The 16,003-nt window shown below is 45.1% G+C and overlaps 1 protein-coding gene across 1 annotated transcript in view; it reads left to right on the top strand.

Moving 5' to 3' along the window:
- Nucleotides 1-15,511, top strand: part of CCDC87 (coiled-coil domain containing 87) — a 67,337-nt gene extending 51,826 nt beyond the window's left edge. Inside the window, exons 19-21 of the mRNA XM_069955429.1 lie at nt 3,612-3,726; nt 4,425-4,567; nt 15,046-15,511. Coding sequence (XP_069811530.1) covers nt 3,612-3,726; nt 4,425-4,567; nt 15,046-15,192 — 405 coding nt within the window. The 3' untranslated portion in view covers nt 15,193-15,511. The remainder of the gene's footprint in view (nt 1-3,611; nt 3,727-4,424; nt 4,568-15,045) is intronic.
- The last annotated feature ends 492 nt before the right edge of the window (nt 15,512-16,003 follow it).

Raw genomic sequence — 16,003 nt, 5'->3', positions numbered from 1 at the left:
AGGGGGCGACAGTGTCACTTTAACATCAGAAAAGTTGAGAGGGTTTGGGAAGTAGATTTAATGGGGTATCCATACTCTATAAATGTTTCCTTTTAGAAAGAAAGCTGGACTTTATGAGCCGAAATGCCTGGAAAAGAGAGATTGGGGTGGGTGTGAACTAGACAGTAATCTATAGTAACATCAAAAAAGCTGCACCCTCGGCGAACCATCAGCTGATCCAATTTAATATTATTCATGGATTATATTATACCCCCTCCTTCCTTTGTAAAATTAAAAAGAGGACTGATGATCTTTGTCCGAGATACTTAAAGAAGAGAGGGGATTTTGTTCACATGCTTTGGTCATGTGAAAAATTGGGCCAGTTTTGGACCGGGGTCTCCCAGGGGATAAACGAGGCTATTGGTATGACCCTAGAGGAAGATCTTTGCTTGTTCATACTGGGGGATACTTCGAGACTTTCCTCTGGGACATCGGGGAAACAGAAAAAGTGTTTGTTGAGATTGTTGTTCTGTGCAAAATTATTGATTATGAGGAAATGGATATCTCCCCTGCCGCCTAATGTGGTGGAATGGGGTCAATGTGTGAGGTGGTATGATTGCGAGAACGAGGTGAGGGGGTAAAGTGTGTTGTGTTTTTTTTTTTCCCCTCCTGTGTTTGCCGTGGGTGGGGTTCAGGGGAGCGGGGGGGGGGGGGGGGGGGGGGCAGAACTTGGGTGACTAAATAAAGCTTGATGTAATTAGCCCATTTAGGGTAAGGGGGGGGGATGGGAGGGGAATGGGAGTGGTTGGATGGTTTTTTTTTATATGTTGTAATTATGTGGTGCCTGGATAATTGTATAATGTTATAAAGTGTTCTTTTTTGTAACTAAAAAAAAAAAACGGCGTACAAAAAATGGTGAAAAACAGCTGCTAAATTGTGTTTTTTATTCGTACCACTTCATAAAAAATTAGTTAAAAAATGGTGAGGGCGTTACATGTCCCCCTAAATGGAACCGATGGAAACGTGATCTTGTCTTGCTAAAATATTTTGGCACCGCAAGTATAATGGTATAATGGCTAAAAAAAATGAAATAAAAAAAGGTCCCAAAATTCCTCAGGTGACTCACTGCGGCCACATATGGGGGATTTCTAGAAACATTGTAATTGGAATAAATATTGAGTTCCATTTCTCAGTTAGTATTTGCTGTGTTAGAGGAAAAAAATGGATTAAAATGGAATACCTGCTAAAAAAATGAAAATGTTAAATTTCCCCTCCAACTTGCTTAAAATTCTGCGACACATCTAAAAGGTTAATAAGGTTAGTAAGGTAAACTTATGAAATGTTACTTTGAATACTTTAAGGGGTGCAGTTTTTACAGTGGAGAGATTTATGGGGGTAACTAACATACAGGCCCCACAAATCCACTTTAGAACTGAAGTGGTCTCTAAAAAAATCAGAATATAAAAAAATTTCCTGAAAATGTGAAAAATCACTGCAAAATTTCGAAGCCCTCTAACATCCTAAAAAGTAAAAGGACGATCACCAAATGATGTCACCATAAAGTAGACATGTTGTAGATGTTGCAGTAATAATTAGTTCATGTGGCATGACTATCTTTCTTAGGAAAAGAGAGTTTTGAACAAAAAGAAACATACATTTTTCAAATTTTTTTGCAAATGTGTTGTTTTTTTTTTTTTTTTTTTTTACAAAAAACTACTGAGTGTATCAATCAAAGTATACCACAAAAATAAAGAGGAATATGTCACGAAAAAACAATCTCAGAATAGCTGCGATAATTAAAGGACAACTCCCACAAAAATTTTTTTTTGCTCATTTAACACACATTACAAAGTTATATAACTTTGTAATGTGGTTAAATACCCGGCCTGGCCGCCTTCCCCCACTTTCGGACCCCCGACCCCCACCCCGGAAGTTAAGGAATGTATACATTACCTATTACGATCGTCACGGTCCTCTTCTCCGGGGCCTCATCTGGTGACGACGACGTCAGAGCCGAGGGGCGGTCCGGGTCTTCTTCCTCCTCGGCGTCTTCATGCAAAGTGAATGGGGATGAAAAGGCTGCTGGTGCACATGCGCACCAGCAGCCTTTTCATTGGCTGGAGCGCATCACATGGCTTCCAGCTTGCTCAGCCCTGATTGGCTGAGCTTGCTGGAAGCCATGTGATGCGCTCCAGCCAATGAAAAGGCTGCCGGTGCGCAAGCGCACTGGCAGCCTTTTCCATCCCCTGGACCCGGAAGTTGGAGACATCGCTGGATGGCGGACGGCGGCGACGGAGAGGTGGACGGCGGGCGAATCGAGTGGCGATCGTCACCGGAGAGATGGTGAGTATGGTGTCTGTGTGTCTGTGTTTTTTTTTTTTTTTTGGGGTCCCGCGGGAGTTGTCCTTTAAAAGCATTGCAGAGTTATTACTACATAAAGAGAGACAGGTCAGATATTAAAGGGCCTGGCTGCACCTGCTATGGATCAAGCTCAGCTCCTGAGCCCGCTCCATAGCCTGCGACCCTGGAAGGACGTACATTTACGTCCTTCTGCGCCACGGCCCAAGCTGCGGGGGCGTAAATGTATGCCCTTGGTCCTTAAGGGGTTAATTTTTTTTTTTTTTTTTTTTTTTAGTTATGCTTTATAACAAAGCTATACTTAGGCTGGGTTCACACTGCATTTTTGCAATCCGTTTTTTTCATCCGTTTTTGCAGTGTGAACCTAGCCTTACTTGTATCCAGGTCCAGTCTCTTGAAGGCAACTTTGTTTCACATCTCCTTTGGATTTAAATTTTGAAAGTTATAATAACAGTGACACATGATTAAAACCTTTAACCCCTTAACGACCGCAGGTGTAAATTTACCAGCAGCAATGATGGCTGCTATAAATGATAGCAGGCCATCTTGGCTCTTCGGCACGGGGCTGATTTACACCCCCGGTGCCAACGATCGCTGTAATTGGCTGGTCAATTCAGACTAGCCAATGACAGCTGAATTCAGCTTTCCGAGTCATCAGTGACCTGGAAATCAATGGTGATTGGTGCTGTCCGAGACAGCACCAATCACCATTAATGCCCTGTATGAAGGGGGCCACGGTGCCACCCCCACGATCGCCGTGATTGGCTGGCTGGTACCGTAAAAAAACCTTTTACCTGGTTCAGCAGAATGGGTGTGTGTGGTGTATGTGCACCATACTCACCTGATCCCGGCGTCCAGAGCGAAGATCCAGCGGTCCCACGTCGTCCTTTTCTCCTTGTCGTCTATTTTCGGCTCCTGTCGGCTCCCAGTCGTCTAGCTTACATAGTGTTTAGCCTGTCACAAGAAAAGTCTCAGAATCAGCTGAATAGATAAAAGCATTCCCAAGTTATCAATGAATAAAGTGACTCATTTCATATTCATAAAATTTGCCTCGGTCTTTAAGGCCATTTCAGGCCCGGTCCTTAAGGGGTTAAATAAGTTAAAGGACTAAATACAGTTTGTGCAATAATCTGTGACTCTTTCTCAACATGTGCGGGGTGCAGGATTGAGGAATTCTTCAATCTGGGGAGATCTGGGGTCCCATAAATATTACCATTCTATTGTAAACTTTGTGCACAAATAAACATGAATATAAATGTTTCTACTACTTACAGGCTATAAAAATGTGGGAAAAAGCAATAACACTTATTGAGAGAAGAGAGAAGCTCTTAGCTGAGCTGGAGATGTTTGAGAAGGAGGCATCTGATCCCAACAGATTCTTTCACAGGGGTAAGCTTCATGTAACATGACATATCAAATGACTAGTGGGAGTCACAAACAGAATCTTATGTTTCCTCACTGCCATTACTTCTGCCTCCAAATACTGACACTTTTGTCCCAATATGTGCTTTTGTTAATAACAGAATAGATATTCATACCCTCTTTAAATCATGAACAGACTGTTGTCAGTTCTGAAAACTACCTTTTCATGTTCTGTTTCATAGTAGCAAGGTAAAGGTAGACCCCTCACAACATTAAAGGGGTTATCCAGCGCTCCAAAAACATGGCCACTTTTCCCCCTACTGTTGTCTCCAGTTCAGGTTTGCAATAAAGCTCCATTTACTTCAATGGAACTGAGTTTAAAAACCCCACCCAAACTGGAGACAACAGTAGGGGGAAAAGTGGCCATGTTTTTGTAGCGCTGGATAACCCCTTTAAAGGGAATCAGTCGGCACACAGGTCCTACCCGAGATGCTAAATCAGATGGAAATCCCGGCACTCACCACTTTCTTCATCATATAATTTTATTCGGTTCCATAAACCATAACAGTGTGAACAGCAGAACACGTTTTGGCCATATGCCTTCCTCAACTGCCACTTGACAAAGGCATATGGCTGAAACGCGTTCTGCTGTTCAAGCGTCAGAATCTGAAGCGTGATTTCCTCAGTGTGCAAGGGCCCTAAGACAGTGTTGTTTTCTTGTTTAGGGTATGAAGGAACATCGATGGCAAGGATGGAAGAGTCTAGGAGAAGAAAAAAGTTTTGCAAACAAATGGCAGAAATAGAACCTGAAATTTATAAAGTGTTACATGTTTTAAAGAAGAAGTTTAATGACACAGTCAGCTATAAGGTGAGTTTATATAAGCAGTGTTTCAATGACAAAGCCCATGGAATCCTGTTTTCCATAGGTGGCAAAGGCTGCCACTTTTAGGGTTCACACAGGCCAGATAGGACCTGTAACAGCACTGGCTGAGAATTATGGAATGTTTTATCCGCTACTAAAATATTTATACATATACAATGCATATTGAATACATTTTGACTAGAGATGAGTGAACCTGAGTGTTCGGCGTTTGATTAGTTGGATAAAGTCCTAAGGCTATGTGGAAAACATGGATATAGTCATTGGCTGTATCCATGTTTTTCAGACAACCTTAGAGCGTTATTCAACTTCAGCAGCCACTGCTAATCCAATGCTGAACGCTCGGGTTTGGATTACCTCGAACATGTTTGAGGTTCGCTCATCTCTAATTTTGACCTTTTGGCTCTATAGCACTAACATATTCTAAATAGCATTTCCTTTGACAGCTGTTGTACGGTACCTATTTAGCTGTGTTAAAGGGGTTATCCAGCGCTACAAAAACATGGCCACTTTCTTCCAGAGACAGCACCACTCATGTCTTCAGCTTGGGTGGGGTTTTGCTGCTCAGCTCCATTGAAGTGAATGGAGCTTAATTACAAACTGCACCTGAACTGGAGACAAGAGTCGTGTTGTCTCTGAAAGAAAGAGGCCATGTTTTTGTAGCGCTGGATAACCCCTTTAATGATCCCCACAACAAACATTTGGCATGCTTTAAACAGCCAGATATCCTGCCTTGAATAAATGCAGTGGGGTATAAGGGTTCTTGATTTAGTAAAAATGTCAATCAGGAAGCCAAAAATAGAGAATTTATGTGAGAAAATAGGTAGGAAAGGCACAAAATTCAGTACAGAATCTTCAACTCCCTCTCGTAGGGTGTATATAATAAGACCCTTGCTTGGTGGCCAGAAGCCAAAACAGTGACTTGCATTTTATACAGTACCTGTGTGATTTAGAGCTATGTGCCTCTATTTACAGACTGTGAAATAGAATGCAGCCTCCAGCTCCATGAAATTTTTAAAATAATAACAGTGTCCATAAAAATACAAAGGAACCCCAACGGTTTTTGGGGTGCAAACCCCCTAATCATGGCAAAGCTCTTACTAAGGCAACGCTCTTTAAATATTAAAGTGATATTGTCTCCCCCATTCCATATAAGGTGTTCTTGGCACCATTCGAAGCTTATATTGTGGACATTTCATATTTTACCATATAAAGGATTTGTTTGTGGTCTCTCCCCTTAAAAATGTATGTTATTGTTGGCGGAGAGTGCCGTAAGGGTGGGGCTTAACAGCCGTGGAACCCCATATCTTGCTATAGGCCCCACCCCTCCGTGATGTCATAGACATCTAGGCCCAGCCTCCTCCGCAGCAGTATCAGAATGGGCCGATCTAGAGGCATGGCCCCCACTCTCTCTATGACAGCCTGATTAGAGGGACGGGGCCCATTCCAATGGCTGAGGAGGGGGTGGGGCCGTGACACCTATGATGTCAAGGGGGTGGGGCCTACAATGCCAATGGGGCAGAGAGATGCCCACATCGGCATCCTAGGCCCCACCCCTCCTTGACATCATAGGTGTCACGGCCGATGACGTCACAGAGAGGCGGGGCCTAAGTTGGTAATGTGGCCGGGGCTAAGTGGTTCTGTGGCGGTGAAGCCCCGCCCAGGTGGCACAATCCTCAGATGATAAAAGATCACTTTTTACTGGAACAAGCACCATGACGTATGATATAAAATAAGGTATGAAAACTGCAAAATTTACCCTTTACACCTCTGTAGAGAAGTCATACTGCAAAAAGGGAGTGACAGTGTCACTTTAAGAATGGTCCTGAGAACTCCTTATATGGAAAGGGGATGAGAAGAAATCTAACAAGTCACCTTACAGTGAATAAGCAGCGCCGATGAACACAGTTTACAAAAGAAACACCCCCCCTTCAACCCCTCCTTCCCCCCCCCCAGACTTGCGGATAAAGAAGGCTAACAGGAGTCTTGCCAACCAAATCATTGTTTATAATTTAACCCGTTTTGATATTGAGTGTTTGAAGTACTAAAAATGTATTTGCCCAGTCTCCAGCATATTTGGGTTTATCTACTTGCCCTATACCATAAATGTGCAGACTAGTAATGTCACCCCTATTTCCAGACCCTCTGTGTAATCTGATCTTGTATATGTGCCCTCTTCCACCAACTATAATAGAAGCAGTAATAGATGGGAGTTTATCTGTAGTCTGTAACAATACGTATGCCGGGCAGAGATAAAAACTACCCAGTTATGGTAGCATAAAAATGTATGTATCAGCAATATACTACTGTTTCAAAAAGTACATACTTTTACTGATTTTGCAGCACTTAACCCCTTAACTTTTGTAATGCATGAGCTATGCTCTGCTTGTTGTCAAGAGGAAAGGTTAATTTACATAATGACTAGGGGCTTGGTACACAGTAGCATCTGCATACAAGCCCATCTCCATTATTTTAGTAAACTGCTTAGCTCAGGTGGGGGAGTGAGAGCAAGTGAAGATCAGAAGCAAAATGAGAAAATATTACTTTACTGAGAGTAGTAGATGCTTGGAACAAACTTCCAGCAGATGTGGCTGGTATATCTGCAATAACAGAATTTAAACCCACCTGGGATATCTCTATATCTCTATCCTAATATAATAAGAAGGGAAATACGGTACTAAAAGGGCAGACAAGATGGACCGATAGGTCTTTTTCTGCCTACACTCCTCTATTTGTTGTTAAAAGGGGTATTGCTTTCTAGTCACACTGGACTGTAGCATACATATATTCCCCATTCCCCACGTTGTATGTGTAATTTTGTGTTGTTTCTGTTCAGATACACATATTGGAAATTCTCTATATTCACTATTTTTCTTACTCATACTGACATCATACAGCACTTAAAAAGGTCTCACAGCCCTGATTGGATGTAGATTATGGTCCATATAATGTCTGCAAGTGCTTTGTATTAGATTCCACATTCTGTGCATTTGCATGGACCTAAGACCACAAATTATACTGTCCGGATTACAGGCTGGTCTTATAGACTTTTATGCCTTCTGCATGGTCTAGGATTGCAGAGTCTACAGGCAGGGCTGTGGAGTTGGTAAGCCGCAGCTCCGACTTCAACTCTGACTCCTGAATTTTATCGGGACCGACTCCGACTCCTGCTCCTTCATAAATGGCCAGTCATATACCAGGGTAGTTATTTATCACACCGGCTCAGCAGCTTCTCCCTAATGTCCTACATGATCCTGGGGCAACTTCTGAGGGAATAAGGAAAGATATAAAGCAGCTTCTCCTGTGTGCATGGGATGCAGCCAGTCTCCAGCCTCCATGTCCTGAACTACTCAGAACTAGACTAGATGGAGCAGGTGGTCTTTTCCTGCTGACAGTCTTCTATGTTTCTAACTAAATATTCACCATACACACAGGAACACTGCTAACAATGCCAGACACCTGTAAAACCGAGGTCACCCATAGTGATATATAGGGGGTCACACCAGGGGCGGACCTAGACTGCAAAGGGCCCCTGTGCAAAAAATGTGCTTGGGCCCCCAATAACCTAATTGTACTGCTACCCATCTGCTTTAAAGGCGCATACACACAGATGAATGATATGTTCACCCGGTTATCTGGGTCTGTGGGCAGGGAGCAGGTATATAGGTGAGGGGGATGTATTCTGTAGGCAGGGAGCAGGTATATAGGTTAGGGGGAGGTATATGGCAGGCAGGGAGCAGGTATATAGGGGAGGGAGATGTATTAGGCAGGCAGGGAGCAGGTATATAGGTAAGGGAGATATAGTTTGTAGGCAGGGAGCAGGTATATAGGTAAGGGAGAGGTATTGGGCAGACAGGGAGCAGGTATATAAGTGAGGAACTGTATTCTGTAGGCAGGCAGGGAGCAGGTATATAGGTAAGGGAGAGGTATTGGGCAGGCAGGGAGCCGGTATATAAGTGAGGAGATGTATTCTTTAGGCAGACAGGGAGCAGGTATATAAGTGAGGAGATGTATTCTGTAGGCAGGCAGGGAGCAGGTATATAGGTGAGGGAGATATATTGGGCAGGCAGGGAGAAGGTATATAAGTGAGGAGCTGTATTCTGTAGGCAGGCAGGGAGCAGGTATATAGGTGAGGGAGATGTATTGGGCAGGCAGGGAGCAGGTATATAGATGAGGGAGATGTATTGGGCAGGCAGGGAGCAGGTATATAGGTGAGATGTATTCTGTAGGCAGGCAGCAGGTATATAGGTGAGGAGATGTATTCTGTAGGCAGGCAGGGAGCAGGTATATAGGTAAGGGAGAGGTATTGGGCAGGCAGGGAGCAGGTATATAAGTGAGGAGCTGTATTCTGTAGGCAGGGAGCAGGTATATAGGTGAGGGAGATATATTGGGCAGAGAGCAGGTATATAAGTGAGGAGATGTATTCTGTAGGCAGGCAGGGAGCAGGTATATAGGTGAGGAGATGTATTCTGTAGGCAGACAGGGAGCAGGTATATAGGTGAGGGAGATGTATTGGGCAGGCAGGGAGCAGGTATATAGATGAGGGAGATGTATTGGGCAGGCAGGGAGCAGGTATATAGGTAAGATGTATTCTGTAGGCAGGGAGCAGGTATATAGGTGAGGAGATGTATTCTGTAGGCAGGCAGGGAGCACGTATATAGGTGAGGAGATGTATTCTGTAGGCAGACAGGGGGCAGGTATATAGATGAGGGAGATGTATTGGGCTGACAGGGAGCAGGTATATAAGTGAGGAGATGTATTCTGTAGGCAGGGAGCAGGTATATAGGTAAGGGAGAGGTATTGGGCAGGCAGGAAGCAGGTATATAAGTGAGGAGCTGTATTCTGTAGGCAGGCAGGGAGCAGGTATATAGGTAAGGGAGAGCTATTGGGCAGGCAGGGAGCAGGTATATAAGTGAGGAGATGTATTCTGAAGGCAGGCAGGGTGCAGGTATATAGGTGAGGGAGATGTATTGGGCAGGCAGGGAGCAGGTATATAAGTGAGGAGATGTATTCTGTAGGCAGGCAGGGAGCAGGTATATAGGTGAGGAGATGTATTCTGTAGGCAGGCAGGGAGCAGGTATATAGGTGAGGGAGATGTATTGGGCAGGCAGGGAGCAGGTATATAGATGAGGGAGATGTATTGGGCAGGCAGGGAGCAGGTATATAGGTAAGATGTATTCTGTAGGCAGGGAGCAGGTATATAGGTGAGGAGATGTATTCTGTAGGCAGGCAGGGAGCAGGTATATAGGTGAGGAGATGTATTCTGTAGGCAGACAGGGAGCAGGTATATAGATGAGGGAGATGTATTGGGCTGACAGGGAGCAGGTATATAGGTGAGGAGATGTATTCTGTAGGCAGGGAGCAGGTATATAGGTAAGGGAGAGGTATTGGGCAGGCAGGGAGCAGGTATATAAGTGAGGAGCTGTATTCTGTAGGCAGGCAGGGAGCAGGTATATAGGTAAGGGAGAGCTATTGGGCAGGCAGGGAGCAGGTATATAAGTGAGGAGATGTATTCTGAAGGCAGGCAGGGTGCAGGTATATAGGTGAGGGAGATGTATTGGGCAGGCAGGGAGCAGGTATATAAGTGAGGAGATGTATTCTGTAGGCAGGCAGGGAGCAGGTATATAGGTGAGGAGATGTATTCTGTAGGCAGGCAGGGAGCAGGTATATAGGTGAGGGAGATGTATTGGGCAGGCAGGGAGCAGGTATATAGATGAGGGAGATGTATTGGGCAGGCAGGGAGCAGGTATATAGGTGAAATGTATTCTGTAGGCAGGGAGCAGGTATATAGAGGAGGAGATGTATTCTGTAGGCAGGCAGGGAGCAGGTATATAGGTGAGGAGATGTATTCTGTAGGCAGGGAGCAGGTATATAGATGAGGGAGATGTATTGGGCTGGCAGGGAGCAGGTATATAGGTGAGAGAGATGTATTCTGTAGGCAGACAGGGAGCAGGTATATAGATGAGGGAGATGTATTCTGTAGGCAGGCAGGGAGCAGGTATATAGGTGAGGGAGATGTATTCTGTAGGCAGACAGGGAGCAGGTATATAGATGAGGGAGATGTATTCTGTAGGCAGGGAGCAGGTATATAGGTGAGGAGATGTATTCTGTAGGCAGGCAGGGAGCAGGTATATAGGTGAGGAGATGTATTCTGTAGGCAGACAGGGAGCAGGTATATAGATGAGGGAGATGTATTCTGTAGGCAGGCAGGGAGCAGGTATATAGGTGAGGGAGATGTATTCTGTAGGCAGACAGGGAGCAGGTATATAGATGAGGGAGATGTATTCTGTAGGCAGGGAGCAGGTATATAGGTGAGGAGATGTATTCTGTAGGCAGGCAGGGAGCAGGTATATAGGTGAGGAGATGTATTCTGTAGGCAGACAGGGAGCAGGTATATAGATGAGGGAGATGTATTCTGTAGGCAGGGAGCAGGTATATAGGTGAGGAGATGTATTCTGTAGGCAGACAGGGAGCAGGTATATAGATGAGGGAGATGTATTCTGTAGGCAGGCAGGGAGCAGGTATATAGGTGAGGGAGATGTATTCTGTAGGCAGACAGGGAGCAGGTATATAGATGAGGGAGATGTATTCTGTAGGCAGGGAGCAGGTATATAGGTGAGGAGATGTATTCTGTAGGCAGGCAGGGAGCAGGTATATAGGTGAGGAGATGTATTCTGTAGGCAGACAGGGAGCAGGTATATAGATGAGGGAGATGTATTCTGTAGGCAGGGAGCAGGTATATAGGTGAGGAGATGTATTCTGTAGGCAGGCAGGGAGCAGGTATATAGGTGAGGGAGATGTATTCTGTAGGCAGACAGGGAGCAGGTATATAGATGAGGGAGATGTATTCTGTAGGCAGGGAGCAGGTATATAGGTGAGGAGATGTATTCTGTAGGCAGGCAGGGAGCAGGTATATAGGTAAGGAGATGTATTCTGTAGGCAGACAGGGAGCAGGTATATAGGTGAGGAGATGTATTCTGTAGGCAGGGAGCAGGTATATAGGCGAGGAGATGTATTCTGTAGGCAGGCAGGTAGCAGGTATATAGATGAGGGAGATGTATTGGGCAGGCAGGGAGCAGGTATATAGGTGAAAGATGTATTCTGTAGGCAGGGAGCAGGTATATAGGTGAGATGTATTCTGTAGGCAGGCAGGGAGCAGGTATATAGGTTAGATGTATTGGGCAGGCAGGGAGCAGGTATAGGGTGCCTTCACACGTACCGTATCGCTACGTTTTTATCACTGCGTTTTTGGTGCGATTTTTACATGCGAGTTTTGATTTTCACATGAAAATCATGTGAAAATTAAAACGCGCATGTAAAAAACGCAGCAAAAACGCAGCGATAAAAACGCATTAAAAAACGCAGCGATACGGTACGTGTGAAGGCACCCATATAGATGAGATGTATCAGGCAGGCAGGGAGCAGGTATATAGGTGAGGGAGATGTATTGGGCAGGCAGGGAGCAGGTATATAGATGAGGGAGATGTATTGGGCAGGCAGGGAGCAGGTATATAGGTGAGAGATGTATTCTGTAGGCAGGGAGCAGGTATATAGGTGAGGAGATGTATTCTGTAGGCAGGCAGGGAGCAGGTATATAGGTGAGGAGATGTATTCTGTAGGCAGACAGGGGGCAGGTATATAGATGAGGGAGATGTATTGGGCTGACAGGGAGCAGGTATATAAGTGAGGAGATGTATTCTGTAGGCAGGGAGCAGGTATATAGGTAAGGGAGAGGTATTGGGCAGGCAGGGAGCAGGTATATAGGTAAGGGAGAGGTATTGGGCAGGCAGGGAGCAGGTATATAAGTGAGGAGATGTATTCTGTAGGCAGGCAGGGAGCAGGTATATAGGTGAGGGAGATGTATTCTGTAGGCAGACAGGGAGCAGGTATATAGATGAGGGAGATGTATTCTGTAGGCAGGCAGGGAGCAGGTATATAGGTGAGGGAGATGTATTCTGTAGGCAGACAGGGAGCAGGTATATAGATGAGGGAGATGTATTCTGTAGGCAGGGAGCAGGTATATAGGTGAGGAGATGTATTCTGTAGGCAGACAGGGAGCAGGTATATAGGTGAGGAGATGTATTCTGTAGGCAGACAGGGAGCAGGTATATAGATGAGGGAGATGTATTCTGTAGGCAGGCAGGGAGCAGGTATATAGGTGAGGGAGATGTATTCTGTAGGCAGGCAGGGAGCAGGTATATAGGTGAGGGAGATGTATTCTGTAGGCAGACAGGGAGCAGGTATATAGATGAGGGAGATGTATTCTGTAGGCAGGGAGCAGGTATATAGGTGAGGAGATGTATTCTGTAGGCAGGCAGGGAGCAGGTATATAGGTGAGGAGATGTATTCTGTAGGCAGACAGGGAGCAGGTATATAGATGAGGGAGATGTATTCTGTAGGCAGGGAGCAGGTATATAGGTGAGGAGATGTATTCTGTAGGCAGACAGGGAGCAGGTATATAGATGAGGGAGATGTATTCTGTAGGCAGGCAGGGAGCAGGTATATAGGTGAGGGAGATGTATTCTGTAGGCAGACAGGGAGCAGGTATATAGATGAGGGAGATGTATTCTGTAGGCAGGGAGCAGGTATATAGGTGAGGAGATGTATTCTGTAGGCAGGCAGGGAGCAGGTAAATAGGTGAGGAGATGTATTCTGTAGGCAGACAGGGAGCAGGTATATAGATGAGGGAGATGTATTCTGTAGGCAGGGAGCAGGTATATAGGTGAGGAGATGTATTCTGTAGGCAGGCAGGGAGCAGGTATATAGGTGAGGGAGATGTATTCTGTAGGCAGACAGGGAGCAGGTATATAGATGAGGGAGATGTATTCTGTAGGCAGGGAGCAGGTATATAGGTGAGGAGATGTATTCTGTAGGCAGGCAGGGAGCAGGTATATAGGTAAGGAGATGTATTCTGTAGGCAGACAGGGAGCAGGTATATAGGTGAGGAGATGTATTCTGTAGGCAGGGAGCAGGTATATAGGCGAGGAGATGTATTCTGTAGGCAGGCAGGTAGCAGGTATATAGATGAGGGAGATGTATTGGGCAGGCAGGGAGCAGGTATATAGGTGAAAGATGTATTCTGTAGGCAGGGAGCAGGTATATAGGTGAGATGTATTCTGTAGGCAGGCAGGGAGCAGGTATATAGGTTAGATGTATTGGGCAGGCAGGGAGCAGGTATAGGGTGCCTTCACACGTACCGTATCGCTACGTTTTTATCACTGCGTTTTTGGTGCGATTTTTACATGCGAGTTTTGATTTTCACATGAAAATCATGTGAAAATTAAAACGCGCATGTAAAAAACGCAGCAAAAACGCAGCGATAAAAACGCATTAAAAAACGCAGCGATACGGTACGTGTGAAGGCACCCATATAGATGAGATGTATCAGGCAGGCAGGGAGCAGGTATATAGGTGAGGGAGATGTATTGGGCAGGCAGGGAGCAGGTATATAGATGAGGGAGATGTATTGGGCAGGCAGGGAGCAGGTATATAGGTGAGAGATGTATTCTGTAGGCAGGGAGCAGGTATATAGGTGAGGGAGATGTATTGGGCAGGCAGGTAGCAGGTATATAGATGAGGGAGATGTATTGGGCAGGCAGGGAGCAGGTATATAGGTGAGATGTATTCTGTAGGCAGGGAGCAGGTATATAGGTGAGGAGATGTATTCTGTAGGCAGGCAGGGAGCAGGTATATAGGTGAGGAGATGTATTCTGTAGGCAGGCAGGTAGCAGGTATATAGGTGAGATGTATTGGGCAGGCAGGGAGCAGGTATATAGGTGAGGGAGATGTATTCTGTAGGCAGGGAGCAGGTATATACTTTAGATGAGGAGATGTATTCTGTAGGCAGGCAGGGAGCAGGTATATAGGTGAGGGAGATCTATTGGGCAGGGAGCAGGTATATAGGTGAGCACACACACACAGCTGCAGCCATAGCACACTGAAGAAAAACACCACATTGAGGACAGAGGTTACTGCTACACTACATATGTCTTCTCCTCCTCCTCTATATTACACAGGATATCTTCATATTACACTGCTGCTCATATACAGTCATCCAGCATCCAGGAAGAGAACAGCACAGATCCCCCCCCCCCCACACACACACAATGGATTCTTCCAGCTTAGAAACAAACTGCCAAATAGTGACCGACAACTTTTCCCTGACCACCCTTATCTAATAGGGCCAGTGTCCTAGATTAGATTAGAATGTTGCTCATAATATATATTGAGCAAAACTAAAATTCATATCAAAACTGAATTCTAAATTGTTTTTAAAGCTGGAATCGGTAAATTTTTTCAGACTCCAGCCAAGACTTGTTCCGACTCCACAGCCCTGTCCACAGGTGACACTCTGTGGCCGTCTGTACGGATCTGTGACTTTGATCAACACAAAACCAATACAGCTGTGTACAGGAGACCTTAAGAAACAATTATTTTTAAACTCACAATATATTTTTGTATTACAGGGCAGAGCATATACTGACAAAATGAAGTGGGACAAAACAGAAATGCTCTACTGGTTACAACAAGAAAGACGCAAAACCTTAATGGAAATGAATATAAAAAAAGAAAATACCTGTGGAGAACTGGAACCAATTAACTGTGAAAATTAATATAGATGCAAATAAAAGTAGTGTATTCAAGAGAACCTACTAAACAGACATCCTAGTTGCAGATATTCAGTCTTTCATGTATTGTTTTATTTCAGAGGAATCCTTGCTGCAAGTTTGGCAGGGAGCAGGGTTTTGAGTGATCAGAGTGGTCTCCGGCCCTAAACGACAGATTTCTCTCTACTTGTCCATAGGGAAAGATGTGTCATCAAGCTACTAGGGCTGCCCTGAAGATTCAGAGCCCTGTTTTCAGCCAAACTTACATCTCTGATTACAATGAAATAGCCCAGTTGTTCAGAACTAATAATGTATTGCTATAAAAGGGGGGGGGGGGGGGGGGGGGGGGGGGGGGGGGTTCCTGTGGATTAGGCAGTGTAAATGTAGTGACAGGTTCTCTATTAAAGGACAACTCCAGCCAAAACTATTTTTTAATATGTTATTACTTATGGAAAGTTAGACTAATTTCTAATGTACAGTAATTTATGGGGAATGTACATATAGGGTTATTTCCCTTAATTTAGTAGATATGGGAGACTTCAGATTCTCTAAAAAAAAAAGTGACGTCATGAACCAGGGGGAGCGGAGGGGGATGACAGCTGCTGCACAGTGAAGAGCGGCTTCCCCTGCGCAGCATCAGCGGCGGCAATCTCAGCCATATAACCCAGCTACTACTCTCCCATCACCTGCTCATGCTATGAGCAGGTGATGAGAGTAGTAGTTGAGTGTAGTCCAGAGCTGCGGCGGCGGTTCGGCGGGCGGCGGGGGGCTTACTGTGATGTACTGTTGATTACATTTATGGAATACTTTGGGGAGC

The sequence above is a fragment of the Dendropsophus ebraccatus genome, chromosome 1, assembly GCF_027789765.1.
Source record: "Dendropsophus ebraccatus isolate aDenEbr1 chromosome 1, aDenEbr1.pat, whole genome shotgun sequence".
NCBI lineage: Eukaryota > Metazoa > Chordata > Amphibia > Anura > Hylidae > Dendropsophus > Dendropsophus ebraccatus.
This window is presented reverse-complemented; position numbering and strand designations above follow the sequence as displayed.